Source organism: Stomoxys calcitrans, chromosome 2 (assembly GCF_963082655.1).
Source record: "Stomoxys calcitrans chromosome 2, idStoCalc2.1, whole genome shotgun sequence".
NCBI lineage: Eukaryota > Metazoa > Arthropoda > Insecta > Diptera > Muscidae > Stomoxys > Stomoxys calcitrans.
In genome coordinates, this window is record NC_081553.1 from 28,866,332 (window position 1) to 28,888,641 (window position 22,310).

Sequence of the window (22,310 nt, forward strand, 5' to 3'; positions counted from 1 at the left end):
TTCCGATTTTGCTTCTTGAACCCCTACAAGGTGGAATTCTTATCCGAATGGACTGAAATATTACACAATGACTTATACAATGATCAGCATTCAATTCATTTATGGTTCGAATCGGACTATAACTTCTTTTTTATCTGGATGGCAAAGATGAAATCTATGACAAGACCTACCTAGCGTAGTATTTCCTCACAAATAGTCCAAGGACTGCCCATCCGGGCATGGACAACATGTTGACTGCAGGATAGACGCTTTTTATATTTTTTTGTCTTAATAGTCCTGTTTAGTTTAGTACTATATAGTACAAAGCAGACAAAATTGTATGGAAATGACATTAAACCAGTACAACGAAGTTTTGAATATTACCAGTGTAAGGTTATGTAGAACAATTGTCTTTAGGATTGCCATGGCATGTTTTCTTTTCACAATTTAGTGTAGCCACCTGCAAAAATGCCTCTATTGTGAATGGCATAGCAAAATGTAAACCAATAATTTGTAAAACTACGTACACAAATCTTAAATTTAATTTGACTTCTATGTTTTTAAAAGATTTGTCAAAATAAACAGACAAACCAAACGGACCGGCCCTTCGATGTGCTGTAGGTCAATGCGGCCTAAACAAAAAAAAAACACTTGCGAGTTTTTCACAATTTAGTGTAGCCACCTGCAAAAATACCTCTATTGTGAATGGCATAGCAAAATGTAAAGCAATCATTTGTAAAATTACGTCCACAAATCTTAAATTTAATTTGACTTCTATGTCTTTAATAGATTTGTCAAAATAAACAGACAAACCAAACGGACCGGCCCGTCGCTGGTCCGTTTCAAAACAAAAGCGTGCTCTACCCCGTACTCAATAATCTTTGGGTTTGTAGGGCATATTAATTAATTTGAAAAGGGTGCGGATGTAGTTACAGAAATCGCGATCCACGTGACAGAAATCGCGATCCACTAACCAGTCAAAGTGTGTTGATTAATACAACACATTTGCTCACATTTTTTGTCCATAAGAAGGTTAAGTTCAAAGATGGGCTATATTGGACTATATCTTGATATAGTCTATAAATATATAGTCTTTCTGTTGAAATCACGCTACAGTCTTCAAAAATAGAGATATTGAGCTGAAATTTTGCACAGTTTTTTTTTTTTTCATAAGCAGGTTAAGTTCGAAGATGGGCTATATTGGACTATATCTTGATATAACCCCCATATAGATCGATCTGCCGATTTAGGGTCTAAGGCCCATAAAAGCCACATTTATTATCCGATTTTGCTGAATTTGGGACAGTGAGTTGTGTTAGGCCTTTCGACATCTCTCTTCAATTTTGTCCAGATCGGTCCAGATTTGGATATAGCTGTCATATAGACGATCCGCCGATTTAGAGTCTTAGGCCCATAAAAGCCTCATTTATAATTCGATTTTTCTGAAATTTGGGACAGTGAGTTGTGTTAGGCCCTTCACCATCCTTCTTCTATTTGGGCCAGTTCGGTCCAGATTTGAATATAGCTGTCATATAGAGCGGTCTCTCGATTTAAGGTTTTGGGCCCATAAAAGTCGCATTTATTGTCCGATGTCGCCGAAATTTGGGGCAGTGAGTTAAATTAAGCCCCTCGACATACCCCTGCAATTTGGTACAGATCGGTCTAGATTTGGATATAGCTGCCATATAGACCGATCTCCTGATTTAAAGTTTTGAACCCATAAAATGCTCATTTATTGTCCGATGTCGCCGAATTTTGGGACAGTAAGTTAAGACAGATTTGGATATAGCTGCAATATAGACCGATCTCTCGATTTAAGATTTTGGTGCCATAAAAGGCGCATATATTGTCCGATTTCAAAGTTCGGCCCGGCTGAACATAACGCCTTTTTGGTTGTTTTATTTTTGGATATATTTTTTTATTTTTTATAATATTTTTTATTTTTTTAATATTGTTTTTTTTATGTTTTTTTTTATTATTTTTATTCTTTAATTTTGTTTTTTAATTTTTATTTTTATTTTTTTCATATATTCTGTTTTTTTCATTTTTATTTTATTTATTTTTTTTTACAATTATCTATTTAAAGGTAAAATTTCTATGAATTTTTAGCTAAAGAGAAAACTTTTATAAATTTTTATCTTAATACAATTTTCTGCGAGACAAAAATTTCTTAAAGATAAAATTTTTGATTCTAAAAAGAATTACTTTTTTTCTGATTATTTTTATTTAGTTTTTTTATTTATTGTATATTTGTTTTACTACTTTTTTATTTTAATCTTTAATATATTTTTTATTTTCTATTTTAAATTTTTATTTTTTTTATAACGTTTTTATTTTTTTTTATTTATTTTTAATATATTTTTTTTATTATATTTTTTTTTATTTTTAATTTTTTTTTTAGTTTTTTTTTAAATTTTAAATATTTTTACTTGTTAAGTGTTTTTATTTTTTTCGTATTTTTTATTAAATTTCTTAATTTTATATATTTTTTTTTGTTTTTTTTTATTTGTTGTTATTTACATTATTTATTTTTTTTATTATTTATTTTGATTATTTTTATTAATAATTTTTTTCTTAGCCATCACTTTTGAACTTGACAGAATATTTTCACCTTGACCCCTAAAATTAGAAATTTCCTATTAATGAAAAAAAAATAAATTCTCTTTATTTATAAAACCGCCCATCGTTTTCGCAATTGCATTTCCAAGTAATAAATTTCACTGATCACACAACTATCTTTGCGTCAAAAACTTTATGGACCACCATCAGAGATTTATATATGATTTTCTGCTTTTGCTAGGGGCGCAAACATACGCACTCACGTTTGTTTTCCACATATGCATGCGCATTTCTGGCCAACTATTTTTAGATCCAGATTAAAAATAATAAAAATCAATTATTCCCTGTTTTCAATACTTTTTTTCCCCCCAATGCCATATCGATACGAGCGACTGAACAACTGACGAAACCGACAGACGAACGACACAAAACGAAAACACAAGATGAACATAAGCTAACGTTGTCTGTTGTGTTTTTGGAGGGATATTGGTTATGGGTGGGGCAAAGGGTGGAGGGGGAGGGGTAGGTACTCATTGTATAAAATATTTCCTTCAACATTGTGGGGCAACAACCAACCAACCAGATGCATGAGAAACAATGACAACAAAAAGAACATCATTAATTTCCTTTCTTTCTTTCTTTCTCTCCCTGCAATCTTTTGTTTTAGATATCATCAAAGCACACAACAACAACAACAACAAAAACAAAAATAAAGGAATAATTTGTACGAAATTTTATTAATTATCATATAATAAAAAAAAGAAATACAACAACATAAACGGCGGTGGGCTGCCTAAACCACAACAAGCATCAACAGCACGAACAGGCAGGGCGCTTGCGATATCCCACACAGAGCCACAGTGGCAGTAGCAAGAGCATCCAGGGAGCAGGAGGTCGCGGCAGCAACAGCGTTAACAACAAATTTAAGTCGATCAGCACAAATCCATAAAAACAAGAAACAGTGAAAAAATGTCATCGGGAACATTTGTTGATCGAATCGATCCATTCGCCAAACGTTCATTGAAAAAGAAAAGCAAAAAGAGTCAAGGTTCCTCACGTTATAGAAATTCCCAGGATGTGGAACTGCAACAATTGCCGGCACTGAAAGGTAAGTCCTCACTAAGACGCTTCCTTAGATCGGTCTTTTAAAGCTGTACATTTTAATTTTCAGCCGACTGTTCAAGTTTGGAACAAGAAGAACTATTTATTCGCAAATTGCGCCAGTGTTGCGTATCATTTGATTTTATGGATCCTGTGACAGACTTGAAGGGCAAAGAAATCAAACGTGCTGCCCTCAATGATTTATCCACCTATATAACACATGGTAGAGGCGTACTTACAGAGGCAGTGTATCCTGAAATTATTCGTATGGTAAGCATCTCATTTCAACATCACAACCTTTATCACAATCCCATGGCAGCCGGTTGTAAGGGCTGCCACAACAACAACAATAACAACCTTTACCACAGACACTGATTGAAATTGTTACGAGTGCTATATGTTTGTGTTGGGGGGACATTCCCTGTGTAACGTAATTGCAAATTCAATTTGGATTTGATGTATGTATGTCAACACACCTATTTCGGTGAGCCAAGTGATGTATGGCTTAGCCACAAATCATAGACGTCAATAGTTTGAATTGTTTTACAGCCATTAGTGGGAGCGTGTGATTATTTATGGCAGGCACATTTATTTCATACAAACTAGTAGTCTCTTCAAGACACCTGGGCATTTCTAATGGACAATTTTTTTTTTGGAATTTTCTCTAAAGACAAAATTTTTATAAAATTTTCTCTAAAGACAAAATTTTTTATAAAATTTTCTCTAAAGTCAAAATTTTTTATAAAATTTTCTCTAAAGTCAAAACAGCGTAGGTCAGAGATTAGCTCGTCCGCCTTTGACGTTTATCGTTGTCATGGGCGTCTTTGCTGGGAGATACCCGGCTCGACGAAGATTGCTACCTCTACATGTAAATGTAGGAAAAAACGAAAAAGAATCTTGAAAATCTTGTGTCGAATCGGTTTTGGTTCTCATCCTCCACATTATAGTTTTAAGAATACAACTCTGGTTGTACCTATCACCCTCCTTCAGCATGCTGAGCTTCAGCAGCTCAAGTTTCAACATTGGGCGCTTTCTAGTCCGCTATTGTTGTGGTAGCCACATTTTTGAATGTGGAGGTAGCGATCCTCCTCAAGCCCCTACAGGTGAGCAAGGTCATTGCGGTCCGTAACACCGGTAAAACTGAGACTCTCCACTCGATACAGCTGATTGTCCAATATCCGCAAACTGTGGACGAACACGAAAACTACCCAGCTGCTCTGCTCGGTGATCATAGTTATCCCGTGTCGGGATTCAAACAGTCTTGATTCCTACGCAGGCCTGTGTTTGAACCTCCTAGAGACTTCCTAACCGCAGCCAGAAAATTCTGCGTTTTCCTCCGATCGAAGAGAGTTGTGTCACCCGGCGTCCATATATAGATTCTCACCTCATCACCGATTCCCCACTGGACATTTCCTTTACTTGTTCAGTATTTTGACAAACCTATGCACCTACGCTTTCATGGATTAAGCACTGGGTATATCCTGTATTATGTTCCTTTGATCCACAAACGGCATCTATGTTATGAGCCTGGATTTTATTCGGGAATTCGGCCACCGTAGCGCAGAGGTTAGCATGTCTGCCTATGACGCTGAACGCCTGGGTTCGAATCCTGGCGAGACCATCAGAAAAAATGTCAGCGGTGGTTTTCCCCTCCCAATGCTGACAACATTTGTGAGGTACTATGCCCAAAGAGGTGTCGCACTGCGGCACGCCGTTCGGACTCGGCTATAAAAAGGAAGCATTTATTTTCTTTCCGCAATTACTTTTAATCAAATATACTTTTTTTACACTTTTTTTTCTAAAGCAAGCTAAAAGTAACGGCTGATAACTGACAGAAGAAAGAATGCAATTACAGGGTCACAAGCTGTGAAAAAATTTGTCAACGCCGAGTATACGAAAAATCCGCAATTACTTTTTGGGCAACCCAATACATATGACCACCACACAAATCGGAGCTAAAACTTCCAGCCTATGTTGTGTTCATAGTTACCCCGCGCCGGATCCATTATCATAAACAGAGTCTGCGATCAGCAACACGTCTTTGTCGCATATACTATTGATTTTGGGACTTCCCTGTTTAAATCCTATAAAAATTTTTTTATGACGAAGCTCCTAAAATAGAGCGAGAATATATCGGCTTGAGGCTTTGTCCTTGTCAACCGCCCTCTTACCACATAGTTTCTCTGCATATTATTCGTCCATTGGAGTTGGCACCCGTGCGGTTCGGGGCATCGACTAACTGACATCTCGATATCCAGGATGTCCACCATGACTCCTCGACTTCTCGTTCGATTTTGTTGAAGACCGAATCCACCGACCTACCCTCTATCAACTTCAGGCCGATATTTCTTTCAGTGTTTTGAGTAAAAACAATGGCCAGCTGATGAGTAGATAATCCTTTATCGTGATACCTCAACCTCCACCTCACCTCTTTCCAAGCACTAGGTATTTCTGTTTGTAGGACCATGCGTTACTAGTCACTAGCAGGAAAGTAGTGCCGCGATGAGTCTGTCAAGTTCGGCTGATTTAAATGAAAATAAAGTACGAAACGCTCACACACTATCTTCCCCTCCATAAAGTTTTATCGATGAGATCATTCATTTTGGCAACTCCTGGAATATTGCAATATTTTGATCGAGATTGCGATGGGGTCCGTCTGCCTTTTGATTGCTCTCGGTGAAAAATTCCGGTATGACGAGGAGAGTTATTGGCAACTTTAAATAACCAATGACCACCACGTTTCCGCATCAATCGGTCCTTTGGACCGGAACGAGCTTGCTCACCTACAGGAGCTTGATGAGGATCGCCACCTCCACCTGAAAATATGGCTACATCAACAACAATTGTGTCAATTTGGAAAATATTTGAGAAAAGAAAAAACCCAAAGAAAATTATTTACCAAATATATGGCGGCGTCAAGCGTACATTTGACAAAATGGGTGAAAGCATCATAAAACCTTTATCCCCATTTTTTAATTAGGCATTTTTATGGTACTGCAAATAACTTAAAAAAAACAATTGCAGACTTTTTAGGGAATTTATGATACTTTTGAAATATGTACTCCATATTTCTCACTTCCATGCAACCGTTTATGTGTAGAGCTCACTCTCGATTGAAATAGCCCATGGCAACAAATCACGCTTGAAGGCATGCTGTTGTTGTTTTTGATTTGCCGGTGATGATCGCGACCTACATGTCGCTGTTATTGCATGCCATGCCGCACTTGGGCTTGGCTGCATGTATTTATGAGTGTAAATGTAGTTGTGATGGCCTGTTGCTTGTTTGTTTATATCACAACTGCCAAGGGTTCGTTAAATTCGGCTTGTGGAGCCCTTGTGGATGTGGATGTCCACCTATGACGCTTAACGTTTGGGTTCGACTAATGGCGAAAACATCAGCAAATGTTTCGAAGGTGGTTATTTCCTCGTAATTCTGGCAACAATTGTAAAGTAAAATGTCAAGTTTACATGGCATAGCAGTTATCTAAATATGTCTCCCCAAAGAGGTGCTGCTCTCGACACGCCGTTCGGAGTCGACGATAAAAATTAGTTACCATTGAACTTAAACTTGAATCGAACGGCACTCATTGATATATGAAAAGTTTGCCCGCTGCTTCCTAATGGTCGCTTAAAGACATCTCCTTGCGTACCTCGTCTTGAGATAGCATGTCTTCATCATGCCGTAGGTAAATGGAGACCGGGCCCATTATGGTCTCTTGTGGGCACTATCGTAACGAGAAATTACAGTTTGGCTAAGGTACCATTGAGCTTAAACTTGAATCGAACGACGCTCATTGATATGTGAGAAGTTTGCCCCCTGTCAACGCCGACTATATGAAAAATCCGCAATTACTTTTTTGCAACTCAATAGCACTGTCATTGGACATTTAACTGTAGTTTTCATAAAAATTTTATATTAAATGTCTCTTTAATTTCTTTTAGATTTCATGCAATTTGTTTCGTACATTGCCACCAAGTGAAAATCCAGATTTTGATCCAGAAGAAGATGATCCAACATTGGAAGCCTCTTGGCCGCACCTACAATTGGTGTATGAGGTTTTCTTGCGGTTTCTGGAATCTCAGGATTTCCAGGCTACCATAGGAAAACGGGTTATCGATCAAAAGTTTGTTTTACAAGTAAGTACGAAAAATCCTCTCAGCCTCAAAGAAAGAAAAAACATTCATTAATTGTTATTTTTGTTGTTGTTGTAATTTCAGCTTTTGGAACTATTCGATTCAGAGGATCCACGTGAACGTGATTTTTTGAAAACTGTTTTGCATCGTATTTATGGCAAATTTTTAGGTTTACGAGCATTTATAAGAAAGCAAATCAATAATATATTTTTGCGTTTTATTTATGAAACGGAGCATTTTAATGGTGTCGGTGAATTGCTGGAAATTCTAGGAAGGTACGAAGATTGCAAAATGATATGCCCTAAAGTCTTAATGATTAATGGCTGCTGTAATCATTGTTTCTTTCTAATTGCAGCATTATAAATGGTTTCGCTCTACCACTTAAAGCCGAACATAAACAGTTCTTAGTTAAGGTTTTGCTTCCTTTGCACAAAGTGAAATGTCTGTCACTGTATCATGCTCAGTTGGCCTACTGCATTGTACAATTTCTCGAAAAGGACCCATTTCTAACGGAGCCTGTTGTGCGGGGCCTTTTGAAGTTCTGGCCAAAGACTTGTTCGCAAAAGGAAGTTATGTTTCTGGGCGAAATTGAGGAAATACTCGATGTGATTGATCCACCTCAGTTTGTCAAAATTCAAGAACCACTATTTCGTCAAATCGCCAAATGCGTGTCGAGTCCCCATTTTCAGGTAGATCAATAGCCTTCGATAAAACGATTTATCGACACATTTCTTTCGAGTTATACTAAGTTTAATTTTTCTTTGTCTGTCCATTTTGCAGGTTGCCGAGCGTGCTCTTTATCTGTGGAATAATGAATATGCCATGTCCTTAATTGAAGAAAACAATGCCGTTATAATGCCCATTATGTTCCCGGCATTGTATCGCATTAGTAAAGAGCATTGGAATCAGACAATTGTGGCATTAGTCTATAATGTATTAAAGACTTTTATGGAAATGAATTCAAAGTTATTCGATGAACTTACCTCTAGTTATAAAGCGGAGAGGCAAAAGTAAGTAAATAATAAAACAAACAAAAAAATATTAATCCATAGAAAGCGATCTCTGTATAGTGGCCGCCAAATGCTGGCTTGGGGTTAGCTAAAGCCGCTATTGTACGTATGTCACTTTTTGTATTCACCTGCAATTTAGAATGTTTGTCAAAATTGTCAATTTACATACGATTCATCATTTTTGCTATCACACTAATCACATATCATCGTGAAAAAGTTTTAAAACCCACCAAAATACAGTCGTCTGTGACGCATTGTCTCATTTCAAACTTTGAATGTGGGGAACGAAAGTAATGTTTTTGTCTTGGCATGCCATCAAGACCTTCTCAAACACCATTAGTGGCGATGATTATCTGTTGACATTCTTAGTGATACCAATGTCGGAAGATAGGCAAGGAAAACACATATACCGATGACTATTCCACTCGCCAAAAGGCAAAACAATCGAGGCACCCGACACAGGATGACTGTGAGCACCACACGTGCTGGAACTCTGACACCCATTTGTGTGGTCTTCATTGTCATCACGAAAAGCTCAGTTGGAAGCTACCGGATAGGTCCACAGATTGCGAATAGTGAAATGCTCGGTATACGGGTGGATGCAATAGCAGTCGCAGATAAACAGCAGTACCGAGTGGAGAGGCTCAGTGAGAGGTAGAGCTGCAACGACTCTTGCTTAAATACTGAGTGCCTATGATACTTGATATGACAAGGGGAGTTACTGGCCCCTGGTTACCAATAAATCTTAACGAGATTGTTTACCTGTGTGAGCTTGACGAGTTGTGTTGGTACACTGAGGAGGCAGACATTGCCGACAAAGGACTCCATCGGGTCAGTCCCGTAGGTAAAACCGGCAGCCATAAGATTGAGGAGGATCAATACCTCCATATGCAATTGTGGCTACAACAACAATTGAGATAGTAGTACCTCCTGAGTATTGTTAAAGAACTTCCAATTGCAAATGGCATAGCACATGGCAACTCCTTTAGGGGCAATCTCTACCAGATCAATTTATGCCAAAGGAAGGTCTGACTTCCGCAAGGCTTTCGATACGGTCAGACATGCCACGCTTGTTGAGAAAATCTACACCACCTTTTAGCCAAGATCAAATCCTTGAATCTTGAACTATTTGTGTGGTCACTAGTCTAGTCGTATGTGGAATTTATTAATTTTTTGTTTGTTTTATTTTTTCTTTTATACCCTCCACCATAGGATAGGGGCATATTAACTTCTTCATTGGGTTTGTAACACCTGGAAATATTAATTTTAGACGAGCCCATAAAGTACATATATTCTTGATAGTCATGACATTTTAAGTCGATCTAGCCCTGTCCGTCCGTCTCTCTGTCGAAAGTACGCTAACTTTCGAAGGAGTAAAGCTAGGCGATTGAAATTTGTTCGGGATTGTAAATGGGCCATATCGGTCCAGGTTTTGATATAGCTGCCGTATAAATCGATCTTGGATCTTGACTTCTTAAGCCACTAGAGGACTCAATTCTTATCCGATTTGGCTGAAAATTTGCATGAGGTGTTTTGTAATGACTGTGCCATGTATGGTTCAAATCAGTCTATAATCTCATACAGCATCCATATAAGCTGATCTGGGATCTTGACTTCTTGAGCCATTAAAGGGCGCAATTCTTATCCGATTTGGATGAACTTTTGCATGAGTAGAGATGGGTAAATTCCCAAAAGGTATTTACCCGGTAAATTGGGCAAATACCCGGGTATTTAAAACGGGGTATTTATAATTTTGCAGATATCTTGGGTATAAAAGCATTTTTCAAAATTTTTTTGATAATTTCGTATTCTTTACATATAAGCCTGATCTTCTGATCTTATAAAGTCGGATTTTAGTTATATATAGCCGCTATATAGACCAATCTCCAGACTTAAAGTGTTGAATCAATAAATTGGTAATAATTTGGCACAGTGAGCTCTGGTAGACCCCTATTCAGTTCTTTGAAGTGCGGTTCAGATTGGACTATATTCGGATATAGCTGCCCTATAGACCGACCACCTGATCTCCCGATATAGGGTATTGAGGCCTTAAAGATCCATTTATTACCCGAATTCGATGAAATTTGGCACAGTGTGTTCTGGTAGACCCCTACCCATTCCTGTCAAATGCGGCACAGATCGGACCATATTTGGATATAGCTGCCATATCGATCTGCCGATATAGAGTAATGAGCTTATACAAAAATCATTTTTTCGCGTTTTGGCTTTCCTGGGTATAAATGGGTAAATGCCCGGGTATTTACTCAATTTACCGGGTAAATACCTTTTGGGTATTTACCTAATTTACCGGGCAAATACCTTTTCAGTATTTACCCATAGTAAAAATACAATATTTTTAACAGAAAATTCCTTCCCATACAACTCCCAATTTTTTCTCCGAATCCCTATCAAATTCCCATGTCTCCAGTTTAAAAATATAGTTCCCATTTTTAAAAAAAATAAATCCCTAATTTGGGGAATAACTCCACAATATTGGCAACACCGCCTCTGCCTTCCGGCAATTTCTTTGCAGTAATCTACACTTCATTCTGTCAATATTCATTCTCATCAACTTGCAAAAGCTCTAGCTAGACTCTCTTGCCATTAGAAAATAAATAACATATTGAACTATAAATTCATTAATCATTATTTGTATTTCGATTCTTTTTTCAGAGAGAAAAAACGCGAACGAGATCGCGAAGAACTTTGGAAAAAACTCCACGAATTAGAGCTCAATCGTACAAAGAGCATTCAGGCAGCAAATCCATCAACAAATGCTAGTGGTGCCTCAACAACAGCAGGCGGCAACGCCAACAGTCAACAGCAGCAGCAGAACTCAAATTCGCAACAATCGAATAGTAGCAGCAGTGGCCTGGGGGCCTCTGGCGATAATAAATCGCTAAATGCGTCAAGTGGAGCCTCGGCGCAAGGGGCCAATCCTTTCGCCAAAATCAAGGTGGAGAAAGGGGAAAAAGTTGAGAATTAAGACGCTTCATAACCAACAACAAGAAGAACACCACCACCACCCCATACACACTCAAAAACAAAAAAAAAAAAACAAAAACAAAATGCAAATGCAACAACTGCAACACCACAACAACATAATGAGAGTTAATGATGATGAGAAGAGAATAACTTAAGGCAAAACTAATAAAAGAAGTAAAAACAGAAATAAAAACAAATGAAAAACAAAACTCGATCATCAGGAAATATTCAAATAAATCGTATTAATGCAAACTGTTATAAGCCTATAGGTAACAAAACAAAAAAGTAAAAACAAAAAAACAAAAACAAAACATCGTACATAGAGCGTAGAGCGCCTGTTAAAGAGAAACCTAAAGAGAAACAATTCTATATATATATATAATAAAATAATAATAATAAAAAAAAAACAACTACAACTAATTAAGAAAACAGAAGAGCTAAACAAGATCATCAACAACAACAACAACAGCAGAAATAAGAACAAGGCAGCATTTCCCATTGAAGAAGGAAAAACAGAAACCATATATAAAGCTTTCCTTTTGTGAGAGATGCTAAAACAAACACACACACACCCACACATATATACATACCCCCCCCAAACGAAAGTGAAAGCGGGTGTAGAGGGAATGCGCTTACGAGAGAACACGATCCGACTTTCCATCCCCCAAACTTTAGAATGTAGCTGGAACAAACGTTTTTGGGGCTTTTTCTAATCAATTAGGTCCAGACGACGTTTGGTTTAAGCAATTTCTAACATGATTAACTTATGCCTATTTAATTATTAATAATAAAACAAAAATAAACCAACAACAACAAAAGAAAATAAATATGAAAATTAAGAAACAAAAAAAAAAAACAAAACAAGATACAAATTAAACTCATTTGCATTATATGGAGAGAAAGAAGAAAGGAAAAAAACAAAAAACAGAATACAAATGATTAATTTTTAGAGCAAAAACAAATACATCTAATCTATACATATATATATATACAAAAACAAATATACATATACCTATATATATATATGAGAAAACTATGTTACAAAGCAGAAGCAGCCGACAGAATGACAAACAGAGAAATCAACTTCAAGCAAAAGTTATCTTAACTTCTATACAGAATAGAGACAGACAGACAAGGCCAAAAACCAATTCCTAAACCTAAAAATCCTTTCCCCCCACCCCCTAACCCATACCATAACATCCTTACAACTTTGTAACTTGCAAAAAAGTATACAAAGATTTAGAGAACAAAAAACAAATCTGAAGTCTAACAGCAGATTTGTTATGCGGAAAGCTTTTGCTACATAAAATAATAACAACAACAACAACCAGAACAGAAACAAACACAAGCATATAATAATAATTAATTATTATTATTATTATTATAATTCTTATTATTATTATTATTATTATTTTATATAATACCAGAAAGAGGAAGTAAAAACAAAATTTTCGAAAAAGAACAAAACAAAAATAAAATTAAAGGAAATTAAGTGGTATATTAAAAGAAAAAAAAATACATAAAAAAGGAAAATTCTAAAATTGTTGTATAAGTGCAGTATATAATATAATAATAATAAATAAAAAATCGTATATATATATAATAAAACATTTAAAGCGGATTGATTGAATAAAAATATTATTATTACTATTATATGATGATGAGGATAAAGATGATGAAAGATTGATTGAATTGAATTGAATGGGTAAAGGATTGCCGTAGACATGGTCTAGAATTTAACACTTACACCAACACACAAACATCTACATACAACTTAAAGGCAAAGCGTAAGGAAAATTAGAGCAAAAAAACGAGAAGACCCCTTGATTACATGATCAACAAAAAAAAAAAAGGCAAACAAAGAAACAATTATTATTATATAATAGCACTTTAACAAAAACAAAGCCAAGCGCCCTTTCATCCCTCCCAAATTGGACACAAAAACCAAACTTCCTTATATGAGTTTTATTCTTTTTCTAAACCAAAACACTTTCGACCCTTTTCCCTTATCTCAATTTGTTTTCCATATATCCCCCTACCCATACACCATTTCCCACTTAACTAAACCTAATTTATGCATTATATATATATATATATATATGAAAAATGATGTAAAGGAAAAGTATTTCAACAACTCCCGCAAATATTGAATGTCACCACTCAATAAAAAAACAACAAAAAAATACCAGCAAACACAACAAAAATAATAAGAAATATATATAAATAATAATTATATAAAAAAAAACAGAAAAAAATATTTGAAAAAACAAAAATGAACATTTTCCACAGTTGTTATATAAGAATTAATTTATAAATAAAACAAAGAAAAAACAAAAAAGCGAAAAAGGAAGAACAAAAACCCTAAAAACAACCCAAGTAACAACAACCAACCACAACCACATGTGTATGTAAGAAAGAGAGAAAATGAAGAGAAGAAAAAAACGAGAAAATGAAAAAAAAACCAAGAAGAAAAACACACACCGGTTAATATTAATAATAATAATAAAAAATATGGTTTATTTGTAAAAAAAAAAAAAAAACAAGAAAAACCAATCAACCTACTGTGTTTTCCTTTCAAAAAGCATGTTTTTTTCTATAAGTTTTAATAAATGTGTATGTAAATTTGTTTAGTTTAACGTTTTAAGTTTTCCATTTACTTTGTTAACACAAAAAAATAAAGAAAAAACAAAAATCTCTTGTAATACAGCCTAACTCTAATACTACTACTACTACTACTACCTTAAAAATACACCAAACACCAAAAACAACCAACACACACACATAAACATACTACCTAACAACCAACCTATTACAACTATGACTAGTAATACTACAACTCTTATGGCATTAAAACCAAACCAACTGAAGAATTTTAAAGGCTTATTTTTTCCCGCCGCCGCCTCCCCCATTAGATTTAGTTATGTTGTATTTGTTCTTCTATGACTTGATGTGTAACTCTTTATTCTACTTCAACCACGTTTGCCATAACTCTGAATCCCTTTGTTTTTAATGTAAAAGAACAAAAACCTTTCTTTATAAACTTTCTTAAGGATTCTTAGAAGGTCTTATGGTTTTAACTGAACAGATTTTAAAACAAATATTTTATTATATTAAAAAGGTCGGATACCAATATAACTTGAACTTGCCGGGAATCTACCTACAAGGCCCACAAAAAAAAGTTAAGTCACCTGCCGAAAACAAAAAGTGGAAAGGCTCCATGAACATTGAGGATGCCAAAATGTGCCGAACGCAAATTAACAATCGGAAAAAGCCGACACACAGTGGGATAGAACCGTAAACAACTAGACAGAGATATCTCTTTGAAATCAGAAATGGTTCGAGCTGGGGCAGAATTACCACACATATGATCGAATCATATGAAATTTGATCTCGTATTTAATGGATGTTATAACACTTTTATAAATATTGTAACGTCAAATTTCAAAGGGATATCTCTACCTGTTCTCACACTTTTACTAGTTTTTTTTCGATTTTCTCCCACTGTGGGGAAACTTTGATTTCCCCTTCCTAAGTTTTTGAACAACTACAATATTCGGGGGCCACCGTAACGCAGAGGTTAGCAAGTCCACCTATGAAACTGAACGCCTGGGTTCGAATTCTGGCGAGGCCATCAGAAAAAATTTGTTCCCCTCCTAATGCTGACAACATTTGTGAGGTGAGATGTCGCACTGCGGCACGCCGTTCGGACTCGGCTATAAAAAGGAGCTTAAACTTGAATCGGACTGCACTCATTGATATGTAAAAAGCTTGCCCCTGTTCCTTAGTGGAATTTTCATGGGCAAAATTTGCATTTATACAATATTCGAAGAAAGTAATTTTTGATAAATTTTTTGTTAATTGCGTTATTTTTGCTTTCTGACGCATTTGGCAGGTTCAATCTATCGCATATGTCCTCAACGCAAGGCCTGATGCCATGATAGTACAATCGTCCCGTCCAGGGCCGAATTGCAGCATACGTGATCGAGTGCGTTTTCGAATCAAATGAAATTTCATCTCGTATTTAATAGATGTTATATCTCTTTTATAAATATATTAATGTAAAATTTTTTATAAATTATGGTCGACTTAAACATTTGCGTTCTTAAATTTAAAAAAATTCCCCTTCAATAAAGAAAAAATTCATTTTTCGCCCGAACCATTCGTATGTGGAATCGACTTCGGGCTAATGTCTTTCCCACCGACATTGACGTTCAGAAATTTAAGACGAATATCAATAAACACTTTCCCTCTTTCCCCCCTCCAACCCTTAACTTTCCTAATTGCCAGCGCAATGCACTGCATATATAGGGGATATCCCCTGCGTGTTGGATACGTGAAAAAAACATAATTCACAATAGAGAGATTTGGTAAAACAGAGAAGTAGAACTTAAACATTGCCGGAGAGAATTAGGTCTGAAACATCGGAATATCGTATTGAAAAACTCTAATAGATAAGATGCGATAAAGAGATGCTTGATCTGGTTGAGACTTGGCTTATATGGGCGGAGATGGCGGGCAAAGTTGTCTTTGTGCTATGCAGATGCCATGTTGAAGACAGAAGTGGATAGGCACCATGAACAATATTAAGATTGTCACAATTTGCCTATTGTGAATGTTAAAAAAATGTTCTCACAAAATGCAACATACTGCACATCCACGTTTTTTTCCTTTTCACATATTTTTAAAATATATCTTGAAATATTTAAATTTTTTTAATGGGAATAAATGCACATTGCAAGCAAGAAAGAAGAACTTAACCAATGACAAGCTTAATAACTAAAATTCAAAAAATTTTATATTGTTTTGTATGATTACCCTTAACTTGAAACCTTGCTGACTTGAGTGGTGGATTCTAATTTTTTCCAATTTTTACAAATCATTCAGGATTTACTGAATAAGGTTAAGCCATGTGATCAGCCGACATACAATTTTTTTAAGTAGTACTTGGCATTGAGGATGTCAACTTGATCTCTTTTTATATTCATTCTTTGTTAACGTTTTCTCTTATATGATGACATTTTCAATCGGCAGATTTGACATCCTTAATGATGTTCATGGGGCCTATCCACTTTATGTTTTCGCAATTGACCTAACCTTCAATTGATGAATCCGTCCAATCATTTGAGATTGATAATCGATTAATGATATCCATAATCGATTTATTTCTTTTATCCGTTTATTGATCAGCGGGATTCACTAATAAAAGGTTAGGTCGGTTGCGAAAACATAAAGTGGATAGGCTTCATGAAGCATGTCAAATCTGCCGATTGAAAATGTCATCAAATAGGAATGAATTTAAAAAAAGAGAACAAGTTGACATCTGCAATGCCAAGTACTGCCAGAAATTAAAAAAATGTATGTCGGCTGATCGCTTGGCATTACCTTATTCAGTGAATCCTGATTGATTAGATTCGTATCAACTCATTTTAGCGTCTTCAAAATACGTTTGAGTTCGATAACATAATTTTGTCGATAATTGAAAAATTTTATCGTTGCAAAGAAACGATTTTTTAATCGATTTGCGAGAAATTGCAAAATTATTAATGGCAAACAAATTTAGTGAATTTGATATAAATTATTTAAAAATCGATATCGATTCTTAAAATCGACCTAAATTTTTATATCGAAATTCGATATTGACATTCTTTTTTATAAGTCCGATTATTGATCCAAGTCGACTAAAAAAAGTTCTAAATATTTGTGTTTTATACAACAATTCGATTCTTAAAATCGACTTAAATTTTTATATCGAAATTCGATATTGACATTCTTTTTTATAAGTCCGATTATTGATCCAAGTCGACTAAAAAAAGTTCTAAATATTTGTGTTTTATACAACAAACAAACTTTATAAACAACAAACTTATAATGTATGCGTACAGAGTAATAACTGTGTAGGCAACTCTAGTGATACCGATAAACGATAATTAGGGGTCGATTATGGATGGCAACTCAACTATAGTTGCAAATTTTTTCAGAAATTTCTGTTTCAAAAAACATCCACCTATTTTTTTTTTTGAGTACATGGAAGTAATTTTTGCTAGCAATTTCTCTAAACTTGATATCGGTGATCGATTATTGATATCAGCAATTGATGCATATCGGTAATCGATACATGACATTGCAATGATTCAATTATTGATCAAAATCAAGAAAACTAATTTCCGTTCTCATATATTTCGATAATAAATATCGATCGGGTTGAATGGGTTTATCTGTAATCGATTATTGATGTCGGTAATTTTGTCATCGATTTTAATGATGCGATTGTTGATCAAAATCTTATCCGATTTTGTCTAAACTGGCAACTTCCCCAAGAAAACTTATTTCCGAGGTATGAATTTTTGGAAGTAAATACCGATAATTACGTTTTTCCGATCATTCAATATTCGCATTTGTCGTTCGATTTTAAAAAATTTATATTCCTTAAAGTTTAAAATATTCTGAGCTCAAAAACCACCTATTGACTCATACAATCGTTTTTAATAGTAAAAGTTTTTGCAGCGATTAATTGACGAACAGGTGATTTTTATATTTTGTATGATTGATCGGTAATTAATTCAACTCGATAATTGCAATTCTATCAATTCGATACATATTCGATAAAATTAGCCACGATAAAATTAGCCAATAATTCGATTAGAAAAATAACAATTTGAGCCTAGAGGAAGTAATTTTTGTAAGCAATTTTAATTGAACGAGTTAAATCTGTCATCGATTATTGATAGCGGTAATCAATGTATAATATCGATAATTTTGTAATTGACTTTGATGATCAATTTGAGACTAGAGGAAATCATTTTTGCAAGCAAATTTTAATTGAACAGGTTGAATGGGTAAATCTGTCATTGATTATTGATATCGGTTATCGATGTATCATATCAATAATTTTGTAATCGACTTTGTTGATTCGATTATTGATCCAAATCGTATTCAAATTTGCCTTAATTGACAGTTGCAACTAAGAAATTTATTGGCCTTAGCCTTTAATTTCAAAAAGTAAGATTTAAATCCACTTGAGATCGATAACTAACTTTTTTTCGATCATTTAAACACAAAATTTTCAATTAAAAATTGAATTTAAATATCGAAAATGGATATTCCCTATAAACTTCAATAAGTCTGTCATCGATTATTGAAATCGGTAATCGATGTATCATATCGATAAATTTGTAATCGACTTTGATGATTCGATTATTGATCCAAACCGTATTCAAATTTGCCTAAATGGACAGTTGAAGCCAAGAAAATTATTTGCTTTAGCCTTTAATTGCCAAAAGTGATTGAGATCGATAACTAAATTTTTCGATCATTTAAATCCAAAATTTTCAATTAAAAATTGAATTTAAATATAAAAAATGGATATTCCCTATAAACTCCAATAAGTCCAATATGAAATTTTGTTAATATTTTTTCTGCACAGTTAATTTAGGGTTTAAAAGCGATTTTATTGAAATTTGTAATCGAAAATCGATATTTGTTTTCGATAGTTTTGAAAATTATTTAAATTCGTGAAACAGGTAGTATCTGGCACAATTTTGGGAAAGATTAAAAATTGTTTTGAATATTCTGCAGAAGTGTTGTAGAAATTTCCTCAACTATGGACCTGTTTTAGTTTAGAACTATACAGCGCAAACCTTTTTTTACCGGCTGTTATCGCTTGGTATTGATAACTATGCAACTTTGCACTATGCAAAACATTTGTTTTAAAACTAGAACTAAATAATTAACATCTACAAGGCCTTCTAAGATTTTTTTCGTTTTAGCATTATTATTGTTTATGGCTTCTAATTTTCCCTTTTTTAGATGTAATTATTATATACTCACCATATAATATCGTTTTGTTTTATACTTTCGCAAACATGATTGTTAATATATAGATTATAACAACAGAGTAAAAGCAGGACTAAACATAATTAGAAGAAAAAAAAAATAAAATAAAATGAAAAAACAACAAGAACAACAAACCACAAACAATTTGCTGACATATAATGATACAACAAAAATTAAAAGTAAACTTAAAAGAAAAACAAACAAATTAATTATAATATTTACACAAACACTCACACAGTCACATTCAATGGTATAACTAACAATTCCTCCTTCCCCTCACATTCGCTAAAACATTCACCACCTCCCTTCCTTCCCCACCCACTCACTCTCCACAAAACTCATTTGACAAAAATTTAAGAAAACAACAACAACAACAAAAATATGAAAAATTAAAGAAAAATGATGATGATGATAAGAAATAAAAAAAAAACAAAAGTTTTAGTAGTAAAGGGAAATAATTTATAATAAATAAAATAAAAAAAAAATTAAAAAACCGAAAAAATAAAAGAAAATCATCTATACAAATAAATTAAAAATTAAAAAAGGAAAGAAAGAAGAAAAAACAAAAACAAACAATAACAATAAATGCCTAATAAATAAAAATTGAGAAATGTATAAACGTCAAATATATTTCAAAGTGTCTGGCGGAACAGTGAAATGGAGGGACAGTATAGTGCATAGTCAGTCTACCAATGGTTGAAAGTTTTTTAGGTTGCTTTTATTTTCAAGACTAAAATCAGGAAAACCACCTTGGTAAAGAATATTGATTGTCTTATACAAGGAAGACCTTAGTAACTCCTTATCCAGCACCATAGGCATCTAGAAATGTTTTATAGGTTTGAAGTAAGTATGTAGGTATGGATGGTAAACGTAAGTATATATAAAACTAGCTGAACCGCAGCACCTTCTTTTACTTTATATGGAACAAAATTATCCTAAGAATATTTATTTTCGACAATTAAAGAGATTTTAGTGAAATACCATGCAACGCAAAAGCATAACAATATATTGGGTTGGCCCAAAAAGTAATTGCGGATTTTTCAAAAGAAAGTAAATGCATTTTTAATAAAACTTAGAATGAACTTTAATCAAATGTACTTTTTTTACACTTTTTTTCTAAAGCAAGCTAAAAGTAACAGCTGATAACTGACAGAAGAAAGAATGCAATTACAGAGTCATAAGCTGTGAAAAAATTTGTCAACGCCGACTATATGAAAAATCCGCAATTACTTTTTGGGCAACCCAATAAATGCCTTTATCTGAATCCCATATGTTCTTTACTGGTCTATGAATTCGCTCGCAGAGTTTGGGTCACTAACGTTTGGATGTTAGATATACTCAATTATTAAAAGTCTATATTTCAACTTGATATTGTCATGATTTCCGATTTAGGGGTGTTTTCGGGGGTGAGGTGGTCCCTTAGACTCTTGGCCCAGAAAAAATATCAGCATCGTGCTCTTCTCTCACATACCATTTATTTAAACCCCATATTGCCATTGGTTTAAGGGGAGTTTATGGGATGAGGCGTCCTCAAACATTTGGCCCCAAAATTTTTACTATTTGGGGGGTGTTTTGGGAAGGGGCGGTGCCCCAAATATATGGTCCCACATTTGAATATCAGATTCGTATTCTACTCCCAAATACCTTTATTTGAGCCCCATATTGCGATGGTCAGTAAATAATTGTTGTTTGTGGGGTGTTTTAGGGAAGTTTGGCGTGGTTGGCAAATATGCCCGATTTAGGCGTGTTTTGGGAAGTGGGTGGTCCCCCAAACCCTTAGCCCTGAAAATATATCAGCATCGTGCTCTACTCTCAAATATCATTTATTGGAACCCCATATTGCCAATGGCAATATTGGGGATATCAAATTCGTTTTCTAATCTCAAATACCATTCATTTGAACCCCCTTTATGCAAAAGTCAGCAAATATGTACGGCTTAGGGTATGGGCCCTAAAAACTAACAATATCGAGATCCAATCGCTTTAAGACCCAAAATTGTCATGGTGAGCAAATACGTCCTATTTGAACGTTGTTAAGGGGGTGGGACGTCCCCTAGGGAGTTGGTCCCGAATGTTGATATCAGATTCGTGGTCTATTTCCAAATATCTTTCATTTGAGCCCCATATTTCCATAGTCGGCAAACATGACCAGTATCGGGGGTGTTTTGGGGGATGGGGCGTCCGTTCAGTGACTTGACCCTGAAAATATTTATCAGATTCGAGTTCTACTCTAAAATACTCCTTATACCAGCCCCATATTGGAATGGTGAGCAAATACGTCCTGTATGGGTGGTGTTATGAAAAAATACCAGTAGATAACATTTTTGCAGCATGTACCTCGTGTATGGATTTCAAAATTCAGATTACTTCCACACATTTTTTAAATTTGAACCGAAAATATATTTTCACAAAAAATAAAAAAAATTGGACGTTTGAATTGGTAACACTTTGTGTAAGCTACCCTAAATAATATTCATTCCACAAAACGTTTTGTGAAAATTGTATTTGTATTGAAAGTTTCGACCAAATTTTGTTTCTATAAAAAATTTCTATAGAAAGTTTTGTAAAAATTTGTTCTTAAAAAATATACCATAAACTTTCTTCAAAATTTTTCGAAACGTTAAAAAATACGTTTACTTTGTTCTATTTTATTCTGTAAAAAAAAACATTTAAATCATTTCAGTAGCTTAAAAGGTAACTTTTAACTAC

At 34.5% G+C, this 22,310-nt stretch overlaps 1 protein-coding gene across 7 annotated transcripts in view; it reads left to right on the forward strand.

The window, feature by feature from the left end:
* The window catches only part of LOC106080541 (serine/threonine-protein phosphatase 2A 56 kDa regulatory subunit epsilon isoform), a 73,588-nt gene extending 53,633 nt beyond the window's left edge, over positions 1-19,955 (forward strand). For all 7 annotated transcript variants that reach the window (XM_013241949.2, XM_013241944.2, XM_013241946.2 and 4 more), the window contains exons 4-10: positions 3,206-3,646; positions 3,710-3,909; positions 7,582-7,776; positions 7,858-8,048; positions 8,129-8,462; positions 8,554-8,783; positions 11,457-19,955. In XM_013241949.2, coding sequence (XP_013097403.1) covers positions 3,508-3,646; positions 3,710-3,909; positions 7,582-7,776; positions 7,858-8,048; positions 8,129-8,462; positions 8,554-8,783; positions 11,457-11,769 — 1,602 coding nt within the window. In that variant the 5' untranslated portion in view covers positions 3,206-3,507 and the 3' untranslated portion in view covers positions 11,770-19,955. The remainder of the gene's footprint in view (positions 1-3,205; positions 3,647-3,709; positions 3,910-7,581; positions 7,777-7,857; positions 8,049-8,128; positions 8,463-8,553; positions 8,784-11,456) is intronic.
* The last annotated feature ends 2,355 nt before the right edge of the window (positions 19,956-22,310 follow it).